At 40.8% G+C, this 22,529-nt stretch overlaps 1 protein-coding gene across 4 annotated transcripts in view; it reads right to left on the reverse strand.

Annotated features, from left to right (window-relative positions):
• The window catches only part of LOC126475340 (15-hydroxyprostaglandin dehydrogenase [NAD(+)]-like), a 98,361-nt gene that overhangs the window by 68,287 nt on the left and 7,545 nt on the right, over positions 1–22,529 (reverse strand). For all 4 annotated transcript variants that reach the window (XR_007586705.1, XR_007586706.1, XM_050103142.1 and 1 more), the window contains exon 3: positions 17,671–17,777. Coding sequence is in view for 2 of the 4 variants with exons in the window: in XM_050103142.1 (XP_049959099.1) it covers positions 17,671–17,777 (107 nt within the window). In the remaining 2 variants the exon portion in view is untranslated. The remainder of the gene's footprint in view (positions 1–17,670; positions 17,778–22,529) is intronic.

Here is a 22,529-nt window from a genome sequence, read left to right on the forward strand (position 1 = left end):
CATTTTTTCTGTTCAATAATTCCTTATTGAACGTAATGATAATTACACACAAGAGAGAATGTTGTTTTATCTATACACCCTATTTTTCCACGTATCTCCACTCTGTTCTACGGCCTTCCTCCAGCACGAAACGAGGGTGTGCATGCCCTGTTGGTACCAATCCTTGCCCAAACAAGTGGAAGCTCAAGAGGGCTGGGTCAGGGCTGTAGGGTGGATGGGGTAACACTGCCCAGCCCTGTTTTCCGAAGTGTTCAGCAGTTCTCAGACTTGTGGGGCCGAGTGTTATCACGTTGTACCAAAACATATCCTGGGTTGCTGTGGCGCTGAAATTGCCGGAAGTGGGTCTTGAGTATTGTTAACGTGTTGACACACTCGTCTGAATTAATGGAACTGCCTCTTGGCATCACTTCAATGAGAATCACACTTTCACAGTGCCTGAACATGATGATCATGACCTTACTGGCAGAAGCAGTTTTTTTTAATTTTTTCTTCTGTGGGGAGTGGGAATGGCACCTTTCCAAGACTGTCGTTTTGTTTTGGGCTCAAAATCGTGAACCCACGTTGCATCACTTATCACAGTCCAGGACAAGAAGGCCTTCACCTCAGCTTCAAAATGTTGCAACAAATCAAGGCAAATGTTTTTTTCTGTTTTGTAGTAACCAAAACCAACTGCGGGAATGCCTTGGGCTGCAGATCGGAGCCGCCAGGTGGGGAAGCCGCTGGCGGTGGAGCACGCACCACTGGGTAAAGACAAGGACGAGTCGGACGACAGACCAACGACAACTGACAACAATCGACCATGACCGATTAGGACCGACACAATAAGGAAGAGATAAACAATGGAGGCTTGTGGAAACCACAACACCAAACTACAACAGTAAATCCACTCGGAACCAGAGCCAGGCAAATGTCAACAACGAGCAATGACCAGAACGCAGTACCACCGAGATAGAAACGAAATCCAGAGCAAGTAGCAGACTGACTGTACTTGGGCAGAGTGGGTCCCTAAATATGAAACCGGAGGGAGTGGCTATTGGCCGCTGTCCGCACATAGCGTAGCGGTGGCGCCCTCGCTGCGCGGAATAGCCTCCACGGAGGTTGAGCCCTCTATGGGCTGACCACGTCCATTTGTTCTGGGGCGTGTTCGATTTCCGTGGCGGAACGTACTAGGTGTTTGATTTGTGATCCACCGTTAGACACCGCGTGACCCATCTTGCATGCATTTTTGAATATCCAAGAGTGCAGATAATTGCAGTCACACTTCCTTTGCTGATTGACAGATGCAGCACCAACTGCCGAGTCATAATGTGTCTGTCCTCGCAAATGACATCAGCTCGCTGCAACATGTCAGGTGTGACAGCAATGGATCGTCTCCCCGACCACTGCAAATCATGGAGCTCCACCGAACCACCTTCTGACCTCATCCTCCATGCCCAGTGACTAACTGTACTTCTGTTGGCAGCCAATTCTCCACAGACTTAGTGCAAGCATTTCTGAATATTTCCCACAGTTTCTTTCTCTGCAGTGAGAAATTCCATGATGGCACATTGCTTGTAATGTACACCACCAATAGACGCCATTTTCAAACTGCCCTGCAGGTCTTCAATAAATTTATCAATAACCACTTCTGTTATGTCTTCGGCAGTGCCCACGAAAAACAAAAAAGATGTTCAACCATTTTTATATTTGTTTAACCAGTATCTATCTGTTATTACTCACGGTGAAATGTCACTATAAACAGCAGTAATTTCATTTTTATCTAATCTCACATTTTTCCATCCAGATCTAGATTTAGACACAGAAAAAGGTTAATGGCTACCACGCCTGTAAATTTTTGTTTTTGTTTTAACGTTGTCTAACATACATGGTGGCTGTGGTGTAACATGATGATTCTGTAAAGTAACATGTTCCACTTTTAACCAATCAAGCCGGCAAAGATGTTCATGGAAACCTGAAGCATTGTTTACATAGTTAAATGTGGTACATCCCACTGTGTGTGCTTCAGTTTGCTGTATGTGCAGATTGGGTGGAAGAGACATCAGCTCAGAACATTGACAAGGCATGGAGGCCTGCTTATGCTTCAGCACTGTGGCATGACAAATCCTTGGAAATCACAGAGCAGAGGCATAGGTGACAATGTCAACAACAGAACAATTGAAGAAGATATAAAAGCTGTCATTCTCTACAGTCAAACCTGTACAGGAATACTTGTTGCAGTCTATGTTGAGCTACCAGTTATGAGAGGTCTGCTTCACCCTCAACTGAAACTGTAGTAGTGCAATGGAAATGTAATGCTTATAATACAGAAGAGTTACTGCAAAAGTGACAATGTCAGTTTAGTAGTTCTCTTTCAGCACCTGCTCACTGCAAAAGGTGAAGAAGTCTCACGTCATGGTCTAGTAGCACTACATAGCAGGTCCACTACTGCGAATAACTTCAAGAGCAGTGGCTACAAGATATTCTTAAGGTAAAAGTTGGCACTCATATCAACCAGGTGACAGATTGTGCATGGAGTGTAGCACTTCATACCAAAGCCACATCCATCACACTCCATGGCACCTGACAGTAACATCAACCAATGACACCTGTCTTACTGAACAACCCCGGACACAATGCAATGTGTTACTCTTTTTACTGGGTCCGAAAGTAGTGATTACTAACAGTTTTCATTTAAACTGTATGGCAGAATGAGCTATTATGTCACTCTTCTCTTCAGAATTGTCTTCTGGAGAATGTATCATCTTATATTACATAGTGGCCATTTCAGATTGATTCCTATGAGTTGTCTGCAAGTTAACAAATACAGTACCATAATGATTTGTTTTCTATTTTTTTAAATAGCTCCACAACAGTACTATTTAAGACAGCACTAGAAAATCTTAACAAAATGCAGAAAAAATTGTAGAAGATCAACATTGGATGCAGAGGACAGCAATTGGTTGTTAACATAAGTGTAAAATAATGGACATAAATAGGTAAAAAGACCCATTATTGCCCTATTCCATTGTTACTGTATAATCACTGGAAACAGTCACACCAATCAAATATCTGGGAGCTTGTGTGCAGAGTGATTTAAATGGAATGGCTACATGAAGCTTATCGTACGGAAGGCTGATGTCCACAGGAGAAATCATCCAAAAAGGGAGTAACTTACAAAAACCTTTTTGATCGATATATGAGAGTTGCTACTCAGTCTGGGTCCCTCGCCAAGTAAGACTGACAGAGGAAATAGTGAAGATTCAAAGAAGGGCCTGGCATTTCATCACAGATTTTTGCAAGTGCAAAAACATCACAGAAGTGCTAACCCCAATCCAGTGGCAGATGCTATAAGAGGGGCATTACACAGCAGGTTTGTGATGTGGTACATCCATTCCTGAACACTTTTTGTTCAAGAAGTGCCAGATGGTTATACAGCATCCATTTTGGAGGCTTGCTTTCAGAGGCTGCTCCATTTGGTGAATGGATACAATGTATGAAATTTTACCAGAATGTAGGTCATCTACAATTTACCAAGGTGTATGGCTGCCGGTGTTGAAAATAAATGGTAGCATTCTTTCATCATTTTCACCATCAACTGCTTTAATGTCTTTAGGTAGGAGGGGGAGAGCATAAAGGCAGCATGTGTTATTTACACACACAGCCATCCCTCCTTTGCCTGTTTCACCACTAAGGTCCTCTTTATGGTGGAGAGTGTATCCCCTTAGTTCAAGGGCATCAGAGTTTAAAATATGCGCCCTAGAAATATAAATAGTGTGTTTCCTGTGTTGGAAGTTGAATTACTTCACAAGTGCCTCTTTAATTAATTCTGTTTTGGTACATTCACTAGTGTAAGTGTTTTAAAGCTCTGCATGTAACAACCCTTTTGCTGAAATTTATGGAGTCATGCAGCACTTTCATAAATGGTACTCATGAAAGACATACCACATTATGCAGCTGTGTACCTTGATATGATAAGAAAGCACTTCCTATGTATTTCACCAACTAAAGTTCCTGCCATATCACACAAGGCATTCTGGATATATAACAGTGATAGTTTATCAATTATAACATGCTGTCACTCACATTTGTGACTAAAAATATCTTTTGGGAGCTGGTCTGTGCCCATAATTTCATCTCATATCTGAGGTGTGTTTTCAAGGTGGCTTAATTCAGGACTTTTCTTGTTGGGCTGGGTATTACTACTATCCAAAAACACACCCAAACCACTGGTAATTTTTTTCCTTTTGATGATATAGGATTCATCAATGTTCCCTAAGCAACTAGTGATATATAAACACACAGGGAAAAAAAAAACTGGTCATCTGCAGGAGGCATCACGCTAATATTGTGTAGCTACACTTCTATCCTTGATAATGGACTTGATTCAGGTACGATGAGTTCACAATTTTTTCAGGTATATCATAAGCAACCAAAGCCACTTGATGAGCAGATATTTTAGAAGTAAAAAATGTGGGGATGCTGACTGCTGCATTTTGCACACTGTTCCGAACAGTCCAGAGCAATTTCTACGGGATTAAGATTAGGCAGTTTAGCAGGTCAGTGAAAGAGCTACAGTGTGTCCCACTGTTGAACAAACCAAGTAGTATGTATATGTGCAGCTCTGTAAACACAGCATATTCATCATGAAAAACACAACACTTGGTCACTGAGAATGATGAAACAAAAATCTTGGTTCCTATCAATAATACATGAATGAGTAGGCACAAGTCATAGCACGAAAAACACCACAAAAACATCACAGAACAACATCCAATATGAGCTATGTTCTTAAGACACTGTGTATTAAATACCTCATGGGGTCACTGATGCATTTGATGCCTTCCATCATTTAAAAAGAGGGAAAATCACAACTTCTTGTGATATAATACTATGTTTCCAGTCAGCTATCGTCTTGTTTCTGTGTTGTTTTGTCAATTGAAGATGTGCAGGTTTAAATGCCACTGTGAGCAATGTGAACAAGGTACCCGAATCCAGAGGCCATTGTATGCAGCTGACTTTGTAATGTTTGCTTGGAATCTGGTTGAGATGAACCTGCATTCAGTATTATCATCAATCCCTGCTGAATCTGAAATTGATTTTCATTGAAAATGTGAGAGACAATGCTCTAATCTCTGTTGGTAGGATTTTTTAACCACTGTTCTTACACCATGTCACAATGCTGCAAGTGATATTGGCACACTTTGAAGTTGAGAGTACTTTCTGATTATACATATATTTCATCAATCCCAACTGTTAGGGCTCAAACTTCATCCCCTGTGACTCACACAGCTCTACTGGAACATGCACAGAGCTTAAGATTACAGAGGACTGGCTGCACTCATCAGCATCCAGCTCAGAGCACTGGGATTTCCAAACTCATACCTATGCAACACTGACTGAGGTTTCAGAGAAGCTCGCCATTTGGCATAAACATGAAAGCACAAGGGACTTGCTGAACGCTTATGGGTGTGGCGAAGAATGCCCTCCAGCTCTTTCTTTTATCTGCTTTTGTATTTTATCTCTTCACTCATTGCCATCACTTACAGAATCCTAGACAGACAAACAAGACTTCAAATAAAATCACAAGAGATTTATAAACAACTACCTTTGTGAATGAACTACACTTTTTTAAGGTTCTCCATATTCTGAGATCTTCCACACAAACTAAAATGGTGATTCTGTCTTAAATTACTTCAGATACATATCCTCATGTACCAAAATTTTGTGATCAATTTCAATGACTCCAACACAATGATTTAGTCCTACAAAATAAAATATTTTTCACATATGTTGGGTCAGGCACCCATCTTTACACCAAGCAATGTTCACCTGTAGGTCCTCCTGTGTTTTGCAACCATTTTTAACATTGCAAATACACACATCAAAAAATGTTTTGCATCATCTCAGTTCCGAGAGCTCCAGAACCTGTACAGAAAACTGGAATAGAGATCAACATAAACACCACTTCCACACTTTTTATACCTCATGAAAACCACACATTGCATGTTGTACGAACGTACAACGAGACCTTCAGAGGTGGTGGTCCTGATTGCTGTACACACCAGTACCTCTAATACCCAGTAGCATGTCCTCTTGCATTGATGCATGCCTGTATTCATCATGGCATACTATCCCCAAGTTCATCAAGGCACTGTTGGTCCAGATTGTCCCAATCCTAAATGGTGATTTGGCGTAGATCCCTCAGAGTGGTTGATGGATCATGTTGTCCATAAACAGCCCTTTTCAATCTATCCCAGGCATGTTTGATAGCGTTCACGTCTAGAGAACATGCTCGCCACTCTAGTTGAGCGATGTCATTATCCTGAAGGAAGTCATTCACAAGATGTGCACAATGGCGGCGCGAATTGTCGTCCATGAAGACAAATGCATCACCAATATGCTGCCAATATGGTTGCATTTCAGTCGGAGGATGGCATTCACGTATCGTACAGCTGTTACTGCACCTTCCATGACCACCAGCGACATACATCAGCCCCACATAATGCCACCCCAAAACAGCAGGGAACCTCCACCTTGCTACACTTGTTCGACAGTGTGTCCAAGGCATTCACAGCCTGTCCGGGTTGCCTCCAAACACGTCTCCAACGATTGTCTGGCTGAAGGCATATGTGACACTCCTCGGTGAAGAGAACGTGATCCCCATCCTGAGTGGTCCATTCAGCATGTTGTTGCGCCCATTTGTACTGCACTCCATGGTGTCGTGGTTGCAAAGATGGACATTGGCATGGGCATCAGGAGTGAAGTTGCGCACCATGCAGCCTATTGCACACAGTTTGAGTCGTAACATGATGTCCTGTGGCTGCATGAAAAGCATTATTCAACATGATGGCATTGCTATCAGGGTTCCTCTGAGCCATAATCCGTAGGCAGCGGAGATCCACTGCAATGTGTAGCCCCTGGGTGGCCTGAGTGAGGCATGTCATCAACAGTTCCTGTCTCTCTGTATCTCCTCCATGCCTGAACAACATTGCTTTGGTTCACTTTGAGACACTTGGACATTTCCCTTGTTGAGGGCCTTTCCTGGCACAAAGTAACAATTCGGATACGATCGAACCATGGTACTGACTGTCTAGGCATGGCTGAACTACAGATAACACTAGCCGCGTACCTCTTCTAATCCCTTTTGACATCTGTGGATGATTCAATCCTACTGATATGCCTCATTACATTTAGGGCTGGTGAGGTCACTAGGAGTGGTAAACAACACAGCACATCCGGCCAGCATGTCACGTGGGTGTTTGCTGGCCAATCTAGGTGATGTGATGCCAGGCTCACTTTCATTTCTGTCTGAAAGTTAATGGGTACATTTCCGTAACCAAATGAAATACTAATTCTGCACAACACTAGTTATTCTTCAGATTGTTCATATTAGAACTGGGCCTGCTTGGAATATGAGCATAGTGATGTTCTGCCTACTACTACTAGGTTTTCCTTTGGCGACCTTTGATACCATTCGACCACATGATTGATTTCAGCTCCACCTACGAATGATTTCCTCCACCACAACAAGTGGTGTCAATGCTGATTGTTTTCATTATAGTTCTGAAAAATTCAAAAGCTCAGTAACCCATATGAACCAAATATCATTTATTTTGATTTCAGTGTGTTCAACAAAGTATTAATAAACAACTTTTGTGATACAAGTTTGACACTTCAAAATTGCAGACAAAAGAGGTTATAATTCAATTTGATAGCATGGTTACCATGGATATGTTTTTAAATTGACTAACAGCTGCAATCCCTGCCACCTACTTTGTTTTTGTAGTCAGCACTGAATATGCAGACAAGTAACATTCAAAGCACACAATGCGGTGAACTTTTTCACTACCCATCAGCCCTCAGTTGCACTATATAGCATAGCAATTAGCCTCACTGTCAGAACCTTCAGAGTTTTTTCTTTCAGACATTCATACTCTGTTGACAACATATGTCACTAACATGCATGTGGCTGCAGCCTGATTAGAATTTTTGTTACATTGTAAATCAGACTCGAAGCCATGCTTTAAGTACTGAGAAGGAAGTGCAAATTTGTGTGCAACTGTGGACTATCATGCACAGAGAAATTAGTCAGGAATTTTCTCAACTGCCTCACCACTGATGAAGATGTATTCACAAAGACCTTTCAGCAGTCAGATCATTGTTAGCAGAGATATTGTGAATAGTTCATGCTTTTGAAGTTCTCAAGCTGCCCAGCAAGCATTTTCCACTGATTCTGAAGTGTGTGCAATGACCCCAGTGATGACCAACGAAATCTAACAGTACTTTTCTTCTGCTCCTAATATGACAATCATCTCTCAACCAATGATGCACCATGAACCTCTTACTGCTCCTCCTCGCATGGTTCAAGGATATCAGGCAGGATATACTTGTTATTGCCTAGTTGTCCTGACTATAGCTGTGCATTCAGGCCAGGACTGCTCTCTTTATAACACTGAGTGCTGACACACAGCAGAAGTACGTCAGAGTTTGACAGGTGCCTAGCCATGTGTTTTTATGATCGAGATCAACAAAACTGCAGGTTGTGGTCATGCACTGGCTCCAAAAAAAGCACTGTTTATACAAAGAAATCAGAACTGTCCCTGTTACATTCTTGTATATACAAATATGTATATCTCTATGATGAATCAATCTATGAACTTTATAATTGGTTTTCAATGTGCATTTCATATTGTGGGCTTGCAGGCATCATGAAATTCAGTTGTCAACTCAAACAAAGCTCTCTGAAGTTTAACTAAGTAATCAGAACAGTACCTTTCCTGTGGTTTCAAATCTGTCTGTAGAAAATATTTTTGGACTTAATGTCTATTCAGCTTTTCTATCCAACATACTGTTAATGCCAACCAGCCTTCATGGGCATGTCAAGAAACTGACACTTTATGTTCACAATTTGTGCCATTATTTGAGCCTTGTCTAGGGACAGTCCTAAATTTTCAGGCACACATTGCTTTAAAATCTTCCGCAGTAGTGCATTTTTTTAAGATCACCGTATTACGTTGTCCTTTTGCGACAAAGTGAAATTGGAATTAGGCTGGAACAACAGCAATTTCCCTTCAGTCAATGGGCCTCTCTTTCAACGGTCATACTTAAGCCTGGTGACAACCTCCATCAGTGTGGCGACTAAAATTACAATCAATGAAATGGATTCCTATATCTTACCTGAAACTCATTAACTTTTTCAAATTAGCTGGTGGTCAGTTCTTTTAGAAAACTAATCCAATGGAGGACTTTCTCCAGCTTCTGTAACCAAGGACTCAGGTCATGAGTGAACCTGCTACTTTCCAAAGGTTTTCAGAACAGTCGATAGCATATACACTGATGGGGACAAAAGATCACAACACCAAGAAGGAGTTGTGTGACAAACTAAACCTTGTAGGCATTTTCCTACATCTGAAAGATGACATCTATTCCAATGTTGTGCCAGTCGCATAAGAGCAACGCTAATAGCACCAGTATGAGGATGCGAATCAGGTTTGCTTTAAATACACACTGTAACGGTCTTGAGTGTTAATTACCTTTGAGATTGGACATGTTGAGCTGATGTTTGCCAAGAATGCCTTTAAGATGACACAAACACCATTATCAACATCCTACCAAGACTGAACAAGGTCATGAAATAGGGTTGCAAGAAGTTGGATGTTCTTACTGGGATACTGCAGAATGAGTCAGCAGGAATGTAGCCACCATACATGATTGCTGGCAGTGGTGGCCACGAGAAGATACAGTCACAACAAGTTCAGGCTCCAGACAGCCACAAGACACTACGGAAAGGGAAGACCATCACATTTGGCATATGGCTTTGGTGTATCATACTGCATCTACAGCAGCAACGTGAGCATCATTTGGCACAACAGTTACACAAGAAACTGTTAAAAATTGGTTACGTCAAGGACAACTATGAGATAGAAGCCCTGAAGCATGCATTCCACTGACTACAAAGCACCGCCATTTGTGACTTCAGTGGTGTCAAGTGAGGAGACAGGAGGGCAGTGTAGAGGTCTGTTGTATTTCCTGATGAAAGCTGGTTCTGCTTCAGTGCCAGGAGGCCAGTTGAAGACCTGCAACCAACCTGTCTGTGTGCTAGCATGCACATTCACATGACACCAGGAGCACTCTTGTGGTTGTCACCACACACCCTGGAAATCTGAACATCAATCTGGTAATTTGACCTCTTGAGCCGCCATTCATGAACAACATTGCAGGGAGTGTTTTCCCACATGATAATGCTTGCCCAAATACCACTGTTGTAACCCAAAATGCTCCACAGAGTGTAGACATGTTGGCTTTGCCTGCTTGATCACCAGATCTGTCTCCAATGGAGCACATATGGGACACCCAAGGACAACAACTCCAACATCATCCACAAACAACATTAACCGTCTCTGTATTGATCAACAAAGTGCAAGAGGCATGGAACTCCATCTCACAAACTGACATCTATCACCCGTATAACACAATGCATGCATGTTTGCCTGCCTGTATTCAACATTCTGGTGGTTACACAGATTATTAATGTATCAGCAATTTCACAGTTGCAATGGCTTATCTCATGTTTACATTAACCTGTGATCTTGCAATGTTAATCACTTAAATATGTTTTCTAGACAAATGTATTCCCGAAATTTCATTACTCTACATTATTTCTTGGTGTTGCGAGTTTTTTTCCATCAGCGTATTCCTGAGTAAATACACTATTTTCACAACATCCCAGTTATGGGATGTACAAATTAAGAAAATCTCTGCATTTTGTGTCATGTTTTAGTGGCTCTATTTAAAAACTGTCTTAAGTACAATTTTTCTAAATGTTCATTTTTTCAACCTTCCATCAATTACCAAGGATATGTGATCAGTAAAGAAGAGTTACAATCCACACAGGAATATGTTGAGGCAAATACAAGTATGTCCATTCCCAAATCTGTCAAGATCTCTGCAAGATTACCTGTTATGCCTGATATATTCCTTGGGGAGCTCTTATTGCCAATTGTTAAAATCGGCTGCATTGTGTGTTCCTTTTCAATGGACCATAGCTCGTCTGTAATCACTGAGAACTGTGAAAACTTGTGTTATCAATGTATCAGCCTTGGTTGCCATTGGCTATGGAAATGGATGCCTCCCCTCACAGTACTGGTGCTGTCCTTTCCCATAAGTTACTAGAAGTTTCAAAAAGCCTACACCTTAGAGCAGCCTCAAGAACCTTATCTGCAAATAGAGAATAAAGTGCTAGCTATCATTTTTGGAATGAGTAAATTTGGCAGTTTCCTTTATGAAAATAGTTTTCACTTAGTTACCATCAACAAGCCTTTGCTACCTTTGTTTGCACCCTAGGCTAAGCTGCCAGAATGAATAGCTTCTTCTTCTTCTTCTTAGCATTCCAAAATAAACTTTTAACTCCAAGGTACACGCCACATTTACAGACTATCAGACGCACCTTAATTTTTAAGAATTTTTTAAAAAAATAACATTTTTACCATTTTTATTACTAGAGTGTACAGCCAGACTAAAAAAAATTCTTAGTTTATAAAACTGAACGGACCGTTAAAATCCCTGAAAATCATCTGAACTTTCTTCTTCTTCTTCTCCTCCTCCTCCTCCTCCTTCCTCTTTGTCGTCATTGTTGTTCTCTTCTTCACCACCATTGATAATGTTACTTCCGCTGCACTTTTTGAAAGATTTAACAATAATTTTGGCCCTCACTCTGGACCATGACTGCTGTATCCACTGACGCACTTGTTTGATTGTAAGTCGTTCTAAAGCTCCCTTTGGTGTGAATTCATGTTGGGTTTCATCTATCATCCATTTGTTCCATTCCTATGTCATGAACAATTTACTTATCAAGACATGAAGACGTTTCAATTGTGAAGTCCTCACAGAATAACAGCAAGCTCTGTATTTCCCTGTCTCAATTTCTCTTTCACAGAATTTTTCAAATGACTACTAAACTGACCTAACACAAGAAGAAAACTCCTCTTCAATATAGTACCTTTCCTTCTCTCCCACACTCTCCTTAATTACATACCAGCTTCTTCCATCCAACCATTATCATGTATGTGAACTCCGCCCGGTAATATTTCAGAAGGTTTTGGCATTGTTTTGTGCCTGAAAATGATTATTGGATTAAGTTTAGAACCATCAGCACAGCATGAAAGGACAGCATTGTATTGCTTTTTTCCATGTCCATTTGTTTTTATGGTTACAGTTTTAGCACCTTCCATGGCAACAGTTTGTTATTCAGCACATCAAATGTCAGAAACGTTTAGTCTATATTCATTATTTGGCTTAATTCCACACTGGTTTTCTTTTGGTGTTGGATAATACAGTGATGAGAAGATAACATTCTTTCTTCATACTCTTGTGGCATTTCCTAGACCAGTAGCACCAATCAACTACATCCTTAAAGTCCGCTAAGTTCTGGTGTGGCGCTAGCTTACAAGCATGTATTTAAATCATTTTTGTATTAATTCCAATACCATTTTGATGGCATCCTTTAATCCATTTTAATACATCATCTAGTTCTGGCCACTTTCCATTTAGTCCTCTGTTTGTATATTTAGTCTTTCTCATTTTTTCATTTCTTCTTTGCTAGCCCACCAATCGCAAATGGCGTTTCCTGTTGGTGGAGGGCCAAAATGCCACTCAGCTCCTCTGTTTCCATGTTATTCTGCATATGCTATTACTTTCAGTTTATAGTCTCCATTGTATGAATAACTTTTTTTTCCATTATGAAACTAGCTACTAACAAAAATATTGCACTGTTACTGATAGCACAAATCACATTCAGTTCAAGTTCAATGGCACTGTAGACTGCAATGACGCATCATAGGTTGGACAGCGTTCTGGGTTTGTGATGGCAAGGGTGGGAGGGAGGCAATGTTAGCAGGCATGTGAATCCCTACAACTCATGTTCATCGCATCTGTGCACTGCTGCGGCCAGCTGACTCCAAAGTTTCCAGATAGAGATGGGTTTCCCATGGCATCAAATATATGAACTGAACAAACTGCGCCAACTGAAATTCACCTATACTTGCTAAGGGTGCATGGAGATGACACAGTAGGCACGAGTAATTGCAAGGTGGTGGATACTGCAAGTCAATAGTGGTGAAAAGAATGTGCACAAGAAGCCATACCTTTTCGACCCTGTTCAGCTTTCAGTTCTCATAATGATCTGTGTATTTCTACCCTTCAATTGTATGCACAAAAATGTTGGCTGTAACGACCTGCGCCAGACACTGTGCAACCTTGGTTATTTCAAAGTGTGTGTGAGATGGGTCCCACAATTACTTCAACAAGATGGGGAAAAAAATCATCACATGGATATTTTTCAGGGCTTGTTGGACCAATAAGAGGCTAAGGTGGCAATTTTCTGATCATCATCACTGCCAATAAGATGTAGTATCACCACTACAAGCTGGAATCCAAAGACAGTCCACAGAGTAATTATCTGCAAATTCTCCAACAAAGAAGTTGAAGACAAAGCCAATTTCTAGGCAAAGTGATGTGCACAGTCTTCTAGTATATGAAGGGTGTGGTTCTTATTTATGTCTGTAAGTCTAACACAACTGTCAATTAATACCACACTGACTAGGCTGAAAGCTGTAATTTCCAGAGACAAGCAAACACATAAATCCCACTGGCAACAATAATGTCAGGCTGTACAACAGAGCTGGTACTGTTTCCTATAAGCAGGGCATGAAGGCTCTTGACAAAAGTGCATAATGAATTGTGGGAGCTCTGTGGAAAAATGATAGTATGTATCTGAAATCTTACTGTACTTAATGTGCTGCTGTGCTTTCTTTCTTTATCTTTCTAGTTTGCATTAAAATAAATTGGTGGCATTAGTTTCAAAATGATCCACATAGGATACTGGAAGACAGGATTTGTAGAGAGGAGGATAGGGCTGCAGACAGTGAATTTAAGGTCATAGGGCAGAGGAGGTGGTACAGAAATAAAAGATTTGTTACAAGGACAACTTCTGTCTATGTAACTCAGAGAAGCTGGTGTTGGAAAGGGGGCAAGGATCCAAGGGCACGGATGTGTAGCAGCCACTGAAATCTAGCACGTTGTGATCAGCATTTATTCTGCCACTGGGTGACTATGACTAACTATGAACTTGCTTGTATATCTTCTCTTTAGATGATGATAATGATGATGATGATGATGATAAGGAGTTATGCATATGGTCTTGGCAACCTACATCCTTACACACAACTACTTCACTTTTGATGGGGAAAGTTATACAAAAATAATCCATCCACAGGCATCCCCATGCCAACCTCTTTGTGGACTATTTAGAAGAAACCATTCTACCCATCCAAAATCTCTGATCAGTTGTCTGGTCCAAATTCATTGGCAATATCTTCACAATCTGGACCTTGGGCCAAAACAGTGTCCCAGTACCTCCACAGCCTCGACACCATCTCTTCCATCTAATTCATCTGGGCCTTCTCAACATGAATTCCTGGATAGTCACCATCTCTTCAGTGGCTTCAAACAAACCTCTGTTCACAGCAAGCTAACTGGCCACCAACAGTACCCACATTGTGACACCTATCATCCCCATCACCCAATACGTCTGCAACATGTGGTCTAGTAGTCCGCGTTGCGACCTCTAGATTGCAGGATGCCAGGTTTGGTTCTTGGCCAGGGTGCAGATTTTCTTTGCTTGGAGATTGGGTGTTCGTCTTGTCCTAATTATTTCTTCTCATTATCATTGACACACATTTAGCTGAAGTGGCATAAAATAGAAATATTTGCATCAGGAATGGCTCTGAGCACTATGGGACTCAACATCTTAGGTCATAAGTCCCCTAGAACTTAGAACTACTTAAACCTAACCAACCTAAGGACATCACACACACCCATGCCCGAGGCAGGATTCGAACCTGCGACCGTAGCAGTCCCGCGGTTCCGGACTGCAGCGCCAGAACCGCACGGCCACCGCGGCCGGCCTGCATCAGGAGGCCGAACAACTACATACAATGTCTTCTGGCCTACAATGCCATATGATCATTTCATTTATTACTGAGTATTATCCTGTTGTAGAACAATATAATCGTATCATTCACCAGCCTAATTTTACTCATCCTATACTCATACATTCGTCTCTGTCATCATCCTCTTCCCCTTTTCTATCTTACCCTGCCTACAGCCAGAAGGTGGTGACCTATGGCACATTTTTATACTGGGTACCTGCTCCCTGTCCCTCGTGGCTATTAGTCATTCTTCCCTAGCCCTCCCTCCTAAACACCATCTCCTTTCTCCCTTTATGCACTCCATCTGACAATCACTCACCACAGTCAAGCTGCAGTGCCAGCACAATGTAGTGACCAGAAACATTGTAGCAGAGCTATGTATGTTTATTGACAAAAGATTCGTTCAAAAGCTAGTAACAGTCTGTCTTGTTTAAGTGTGGGCTGACAACTCAGCACCTCACTTATGTGGTAAGTTATTATCTGTATTTCTTTCATCATTTATATTCCACCAAGGAATTTTCATTAGCGCATTTGTATTCAAACCTTATATAATAAGTAACAGCTGATTAATTTGATTAACGTAAGATACTGAGCACACATCAACATTTTTCATTGTTAAATTGGTTGTTTGCTTGCATATTTGGAACTAAAAATTTGCACATTTTTCAAGTCCATATGTATATCATGCATATTAATGTCATCTAGGTTACAGTGACATATGAACTGTTACCATGCACATCTCAATGCACTGAGTATCAGCATCATGGCAAGGATGATGCAACTACTACTTTCCCACTTAACTGCTCATGTGAGATATTGTGTACTGAAACCCATGCAAGAAAAGAACATGCTGTAATGCTGCATATACACCATGCGATCAAAAGTATCCAGACACCCCAAAAACATACTTTTTCATATTAGGTGAATTGTGCTGCCACCTACTGCCAGGTACTCCATATCAGCAACCTCAGTAATCATTAGACATCATGAGATAGCAGAATAAGGTGCTCCGCAGAACTCACAGACTTCAAACGTGGTCAGGTGATTGGATACCACTTGTGCCATACGTCTGTACGCGAGATTTCCACACTCCTAAACATCCCTAGGTCCACTATTTCCGATGTGACAGTGAAGTGGAAATGTGAAGGGACACGTACAGCACAAAAGCGCGCAGGCCGATCTTGTCTGTTGACTGACAGAGACCACAGACAGTTGAAGAGAGTCATACTATGTAATAGGCAGACATCTATCCAGACCATCACACAGAAATTCCAAACTGCATCAGGAGCCACTGCAAGAACTATGTCAGTTAGGTGGGAGGTGAGAAAACTTGGTTTTCATGATCGAGCAGCTGCTCATAAGCCACACATCACGCCGGTAAATGTTGAACGATGCCTCACTTGGTATAAGAAGTGTAACCGTTGGACAAGTGAACAGTGGAAAAACATTGTACGGAGTGATGAATCACAGTACACAATGTGGCAATCCGATAGCAGGGTGTGAGTACGGGGAATGCCTGGTGAACGTCATCTGCAGCATGTGTAGTGCCAATAGTAAAATTCGGAGGTGGTGGTGTTATGGTGTGGTTGGGTTTTTTATGGAGGGGACTTGCAACCCTTGTTGTTTTGCATTGCACTATCACAGCAAAGCCTACAGTGATGTTTTAAGCATCTTCGTGCTTCCCTTTGTTGAAGAGCAATTCGGGGGTGGCGACTGCATCTTTCAACATGATTGAGCACCTGTTCATAATGCACGGCCTATGGTGGAGTGGTTACATGTCAATAACATCTCTGTAATGGGCTGGCCTGTGCAGAGTTCTGACCTGAATCCTATAGAACACCTTTGGGATGTTTTGGAATGCCGACTTCGTGCCAGACCTCACTGACCGACATCAATATCTCTCCTCAGTGCAGCACTGCGTCAAGAATGGGCTACCATTCCCCAGGAAACCTTCCAGCACCTGATTGAACATATGCCTGCGAGAGTGGAAGCTGTCATCAAGGCTAAGGGTGGCCCAACACCATATTGAATTCCAGCATTACCGATGGAGGGCGCCATGAACTTGTAAGTCATTTTCAGCCAGCTGTCCGGATACTTTTGATCACATAGTGTATCTAAGACTTAAAAAATACGTTTGATGGGATTCTCTGAAGTCCACATTTACAAGGAAAGACTGAATACAGAATATTTTACTTTAAATCAAGAGATTATTTTCCTTTGTTGAATTTTAGGAAAAAAAAAAAAAAAAAAAAAAAAAAAAAAAAAAAAAAAAAAAAAAAAAAAAAAAAAAAGAATGTAATTGGAAAAAAAAACCGAATGTAATTGACAAAAAACACACACAGAAAATTATTTGCTATATATTTTCCAAGCTACAGTTTTCCAGATTTGTCATTGTCTTCCCCTCACACATTATAAAATTTGTGCTGTTATTCGACAGCTTACAAATATGAAAGCTCTTATTTACAGATATAAAGACTTTCCCTGGAAACACTATTAGTACACACTTCTGTGAACATTTACCATGCAGAAATCACTAATGTTACAGGCACTATGAAACATACTATGGAAATTGTAAAAGCATAGACAAGAAACAAAAGTTATTGACATTAAACAGTTACGTACATCCAAAATACAATAACAGTTTCTGAAGGTGCTATCTTTTTGTAACTCTTAAAAATAAATAATTACTGATATTATATTTTACCAAGTTGACATCTACTTCCAGCTCCCAAAATCTGTCATTCATTATTCCAGCATTGTTTACAACAATGTCAAGGCAGCCAAATTCAGAAATTGTTGTCTGAAAAGATTCTGTAATGAAACATAGTGAAGTCACTGATTACTATCAGATTTGATACAAAGTATTGTAGCTTTAAAATGTGCATTCCAATTGTGGTAGGTTGTGTGTGTATTTCAGCAGTTAACTCCATGGTTGATGAAAGCTACGAGTGTTGTTTGAAAATGTAACCTACTCACAACAAGAACACTCAACTCCTCCTTTTCAAACACAAATTTCTGTTGCTTTTATTTTCCACATTCCATTTATACGAAGATTCAAACATTTTGACATTACATAGATATCATGCATTATGTACAACAACCAAAAGGAAAGACAACAATGGTTCACTAAGATTATTCCGTCATTGTGGGCAAAAGACAGACTAACATTAGTTCTAAGAGAGATCTGCTAAATGGTGTGAATCATGTATGGAGCATTCATTGAGTCTCCTAATGACTCAGTAGATTTTCAAATACATGTGACACCCAAAACTGTCATACTGTTGACATTTTAGTGGCTGCCATATTTCTCATTGACCCTCGGTATTAGAACTGGGTTCTTTAATCTGTATCATGCAGTGAACTATTTTTTTCTATATGAGTAATCATCTACAAGAGATGCATGTTACACTGACTCCAGAATGATTTGAGAAGAGCGGAAGGATTTGAATAACACTCTTTCCAAATACAAAACATTTTAGAACAATTGCTTCAACTTATTCAACAGTGATGACCATACTGGAATTTTGTCAGTTTCCTTTGATAGCACTGTGCTGAACCAAAAAGGGATAGTTCTAAACTTAATAAGATGTATCTAGTTAGTGTAACTATATAACATAATAAGAAAAACTTTGTTTAGAGTGAATCTAGGGTAGACAACCACTGAGACTCAGTGGGATGGCTCAATGGAGGTACAAGTAAAATATCACTACCTAGCAGCAAGTAATGTTACAGGGATAGGTGTCACCAGAAATTTATTCGGAGGAGGAGGCAGTCTTTAAAATCGCCATATTTGGTAAAAATGAGTTGATCCATTCGAGCCATGTCATGCCACAAGAACTAAATTTCAAAGGTGTGCAAAGAATGTATTATATTCCAGAGAATTGATGGTTACCTACGGTGTAGGAAAATTCTGTAATGAATAAATAGTCTGTACTCAAGATAGAGAGGGCAAATGCCACTTCTTGACCTATCAACCCACTTACAGATGCTTATGGTTACAGGGTGCATTGGAGTTGCATATAGGATGCAAATACAAGAAAAAAATACTGTGTCACATTTTAAAACAAAACCTACAGTTATAAGCACATCAAATTCAAGTTGACAGGGCTATAACAAAGTGACAGAATATGTCACATTTTAACAGAAACAATAAATAATGAACTGGATGTTACAAGTCTGTTGGCATTTGGCAATGAAGTAGCTTTCTCCACATGAAGAAATGAAAACCAGATAAGGAGAATTGCATGACACTATGTACGATGCTGTGGTATATCGAGAGGTTGTAACAATGGAAAATTTTACTGAAATGCAGGAGGATCTGCAATGAATTGACGCACGGTGCAGGGAATGGCAAATGAATCTCAATGTAGACAAGTGTAATGTGCTGCGAATACATAGAAATAAAGATACTTTATCATTTAGCTACAATATAGCAGATCAGCAACTGGAACCAGTTAATTCCATAAATTATCTGGGAGTAGGCATTAGGAGTGATTTAAAATGGAATGGTCATATAAAGTTGATTGTCGGTAAAGCAGAGGCCAGACTGAGATTCATTGGAAGAATCCTAAGGAAATGCAATCCGAAAACAAAGGAAGTAGGTTACAGTACACTTGTTCGCCCCCTGCTTGAATATTGCTCACCACTGTGGGATCTGTACCAGATAGGGTTGAAAGAAGAGATAGAGAAGATCCAACAGAGAGCAGCGTGCTTCGTCACAGGATCATTTAGTAATTGCGAAAGTGTTACAGACATGATAGACAAACTCCAGTGGAAGACTCTGCAGGAGAGACACTCAGTAGCTCAGTATGGGCTTTTGTTGAAGTTTCGAGAACATACCTTCACCGAGGAGTCAAGCAGTATATTGCTCCCTCCTACATATGTCTCGCAAAGAGACCATGAGGATAAAATCAGAGAGATTAGAGCCCACATGGAGGCATACTGACAATCTTTCTTTCCACGAACAATACGAGACTGGAATAGAAGCGGGAACCGATAGAGGTACTCAAAGTACCCTCCGCCACACACCGTCAGGTGGCTTGCGGAGTATGGATGTAGATGTAGATATGTAACTTTTCAGAAGGGGAATGTGAAGTGCTATGTTGTAAATGACCCCTGATTTTTTGACACTAGCAGTGCATTACAATTACTGACAGTTGTGGACTATGTGAACATTACTGTGGACCACCTGCATCCCATACTGCTTAATGTCTTCTCTGATGGTGGTGGCATCTTCCAGCAGGATAATTGTCCATGCACATGGCCAGAATCATGGCACAGTGTTTTGAGGAGCCAAATAATCAAATCACATTGTTCTCCACCGAACATGCCTGATCTGAACCTGATGGGGGGCATCCGGGGTACTGCTGGGCAACAGACACATGAACATAAACCACTGGGCTATAATTTAAGGGAACTGTATGACCCATGAATAAATATATGGTACCACATACTTATAGAAACCTACCAAAGACTTGTCTAATTTATGTCTCACAGGTTCACTGCTGTACTGAATTTCACAGGTGGAGCAATATGCTATTATACAGGTGGTCACACTGTTGATAAGTAAGCCGTAACATAATATGCTGTTGTCAGGTACTCGAGCAACATTGCTCATGCAGAAAAGACAACATTAATGAGGCGTACATTTTTGAAAATCGTTTTACTGTTTGTCAACACACACACACACACACACACACACACACACACACACACACAGGATTTACTTTGCACTGTTTTCACCATGTGGATCACAAATAATATTTGTTTCAGACAGAGACATTGACACATGCAAAAAAGCTGTTCTTACATATACAAAAGACTGCAGCCGTTTGTGTAACAATATCAGGATTCTTCATGAGGATTTTGCACAGTGAAAACTTGTGGATTTACATCATTTCTGCTTGTTATAGCAAAATATATGCTTCAGTGAATCTCCCACACATCAGCAAGCCATGAAGCCCCCATATTACAAAAACCTACTTCCCTAGACATTTTAAAATATGTCACTTTTAAGCCTTTCTACAAGGGTGAGTTCACAGATGTCAATAACTACCAAACAATCTCTCATTTCACTTTTGAGAAGTTAATGTACTCCCATTTTTTCACTCACCTATGTAATAATAAGATACAATGAAATGACAATAATCCTGGAATACCTCCTAACATTGTGTTGGACCTCCTTTTGCCTGGCATAGTGCAGCAACTTGACATTGCACAGACTCAACACATCATTGGAAGTTTGCTGTAGAAATACTGAGCCATGCTGCCTCTACAGCCATCCATAATTGTGAAAATGTTACTGGTGCATGATTTTGTGCACAAACTGAACTCTCGATTATGTCGCATAAATGTTCGATGGGATTCATACTGTGTGATCTGAGTGGCCAAATCATTCACTCAAACTGTCTTCAAACCAATCGCAAACAACTTTGGCTGAGTGACAGTTGTTTGGGGACATGCAGTCCACGGATTGCTGCAAATAGTCTCCAAGTAGCTGACCATAACCATCTTCAGTCAATGATTGGTTCTGTTGGATCAGAGGACCCAGTCCATTCCATGTACACACAAGTCCACATCATTATGGAGTCACCACCAGATTACACAGTACCTTGTTGACAACCTGGGTAAATGGCTCCATGGGGTCTGTGCCGCACTCTAACCCTACCACCAGTTCTTGCCAACTGAAATCAGGACTATCAGACCAGGCCACAGTGTTCCAGTCATCTAGAGTCCAACCAATATACTCACGAGCCCAAGAGAGTCACTGCAGGCAATGTTGTACTATTAGCAGAGTCACTCACATCATTTACCAGCTAACGTAGCCCATTAACAAATTTTGCCGCATTGTCCTAAAGGATATATTCATCATACATACCACATTGATTCCTGCAGTTACCTCACACAGTGTTGCTTGTCCTTAGCATTGAAAAACTCTATGCAAACATCACTGATCTCCGTCATTAAGGAAGCCATGAGCCACTGTATTGTCCTTGGTGAGAGGTAATGCCCAAAATGTGGTATTCTTGTCACATTCTTGACACTGCGGATCTCGGAATACTGAATTCCCTATCAATTTCCAAAATGGAATGTCCCATGCGTCTAGCTACAACTAAAACTCCACATTCAAAGTTTTAATTCATGTGGCCACAGTCATACTAGCAACCTTTTTACATTAATCACCTGAATACAAATGACAGCTTCGGCACAGCACTCCCTTTTATATCATGTACACACCATACTACTGTCATCTGCGTATATGCATATCGCTATCCCATGACTTTTGTCACTTCAATATATTTAGTCAATAACAGGTTGTATATCAAAATGGCCACTAGGATGTACACTGATCAACCAAAACATCACAACAACCTGCTTAATATCATAATGTCCGACCTTTGAACACAATACAACAATGATTCTAACAGCACTGATTCACCAAGTCCTTGGTAGGAATCGGGAGGTTGGTGGCATCAGATGTTTATGCACAAGACACACAATTCCCATAAATTACCAGCCAGTGGTCCATTGGTGTGGCGCTGGGGCCCAACAGTGGCCTAGTTA

This window comes from Schistocerca serialis, chromosome 4 (genome assembly GCF_023864345.2).
Source record: "Schistocerca serialis cubense isolate TAMUIC-IGC-003099 chromosome 4, iqSchSeri2.2, whole genome shotgun sequence".
Lineage (NCBI taxonomy): Eukaryota > Metazoa > Arthropoda > Insecta > Orthoptera > Acrididae > Schistocerca > Schistocerca serialis.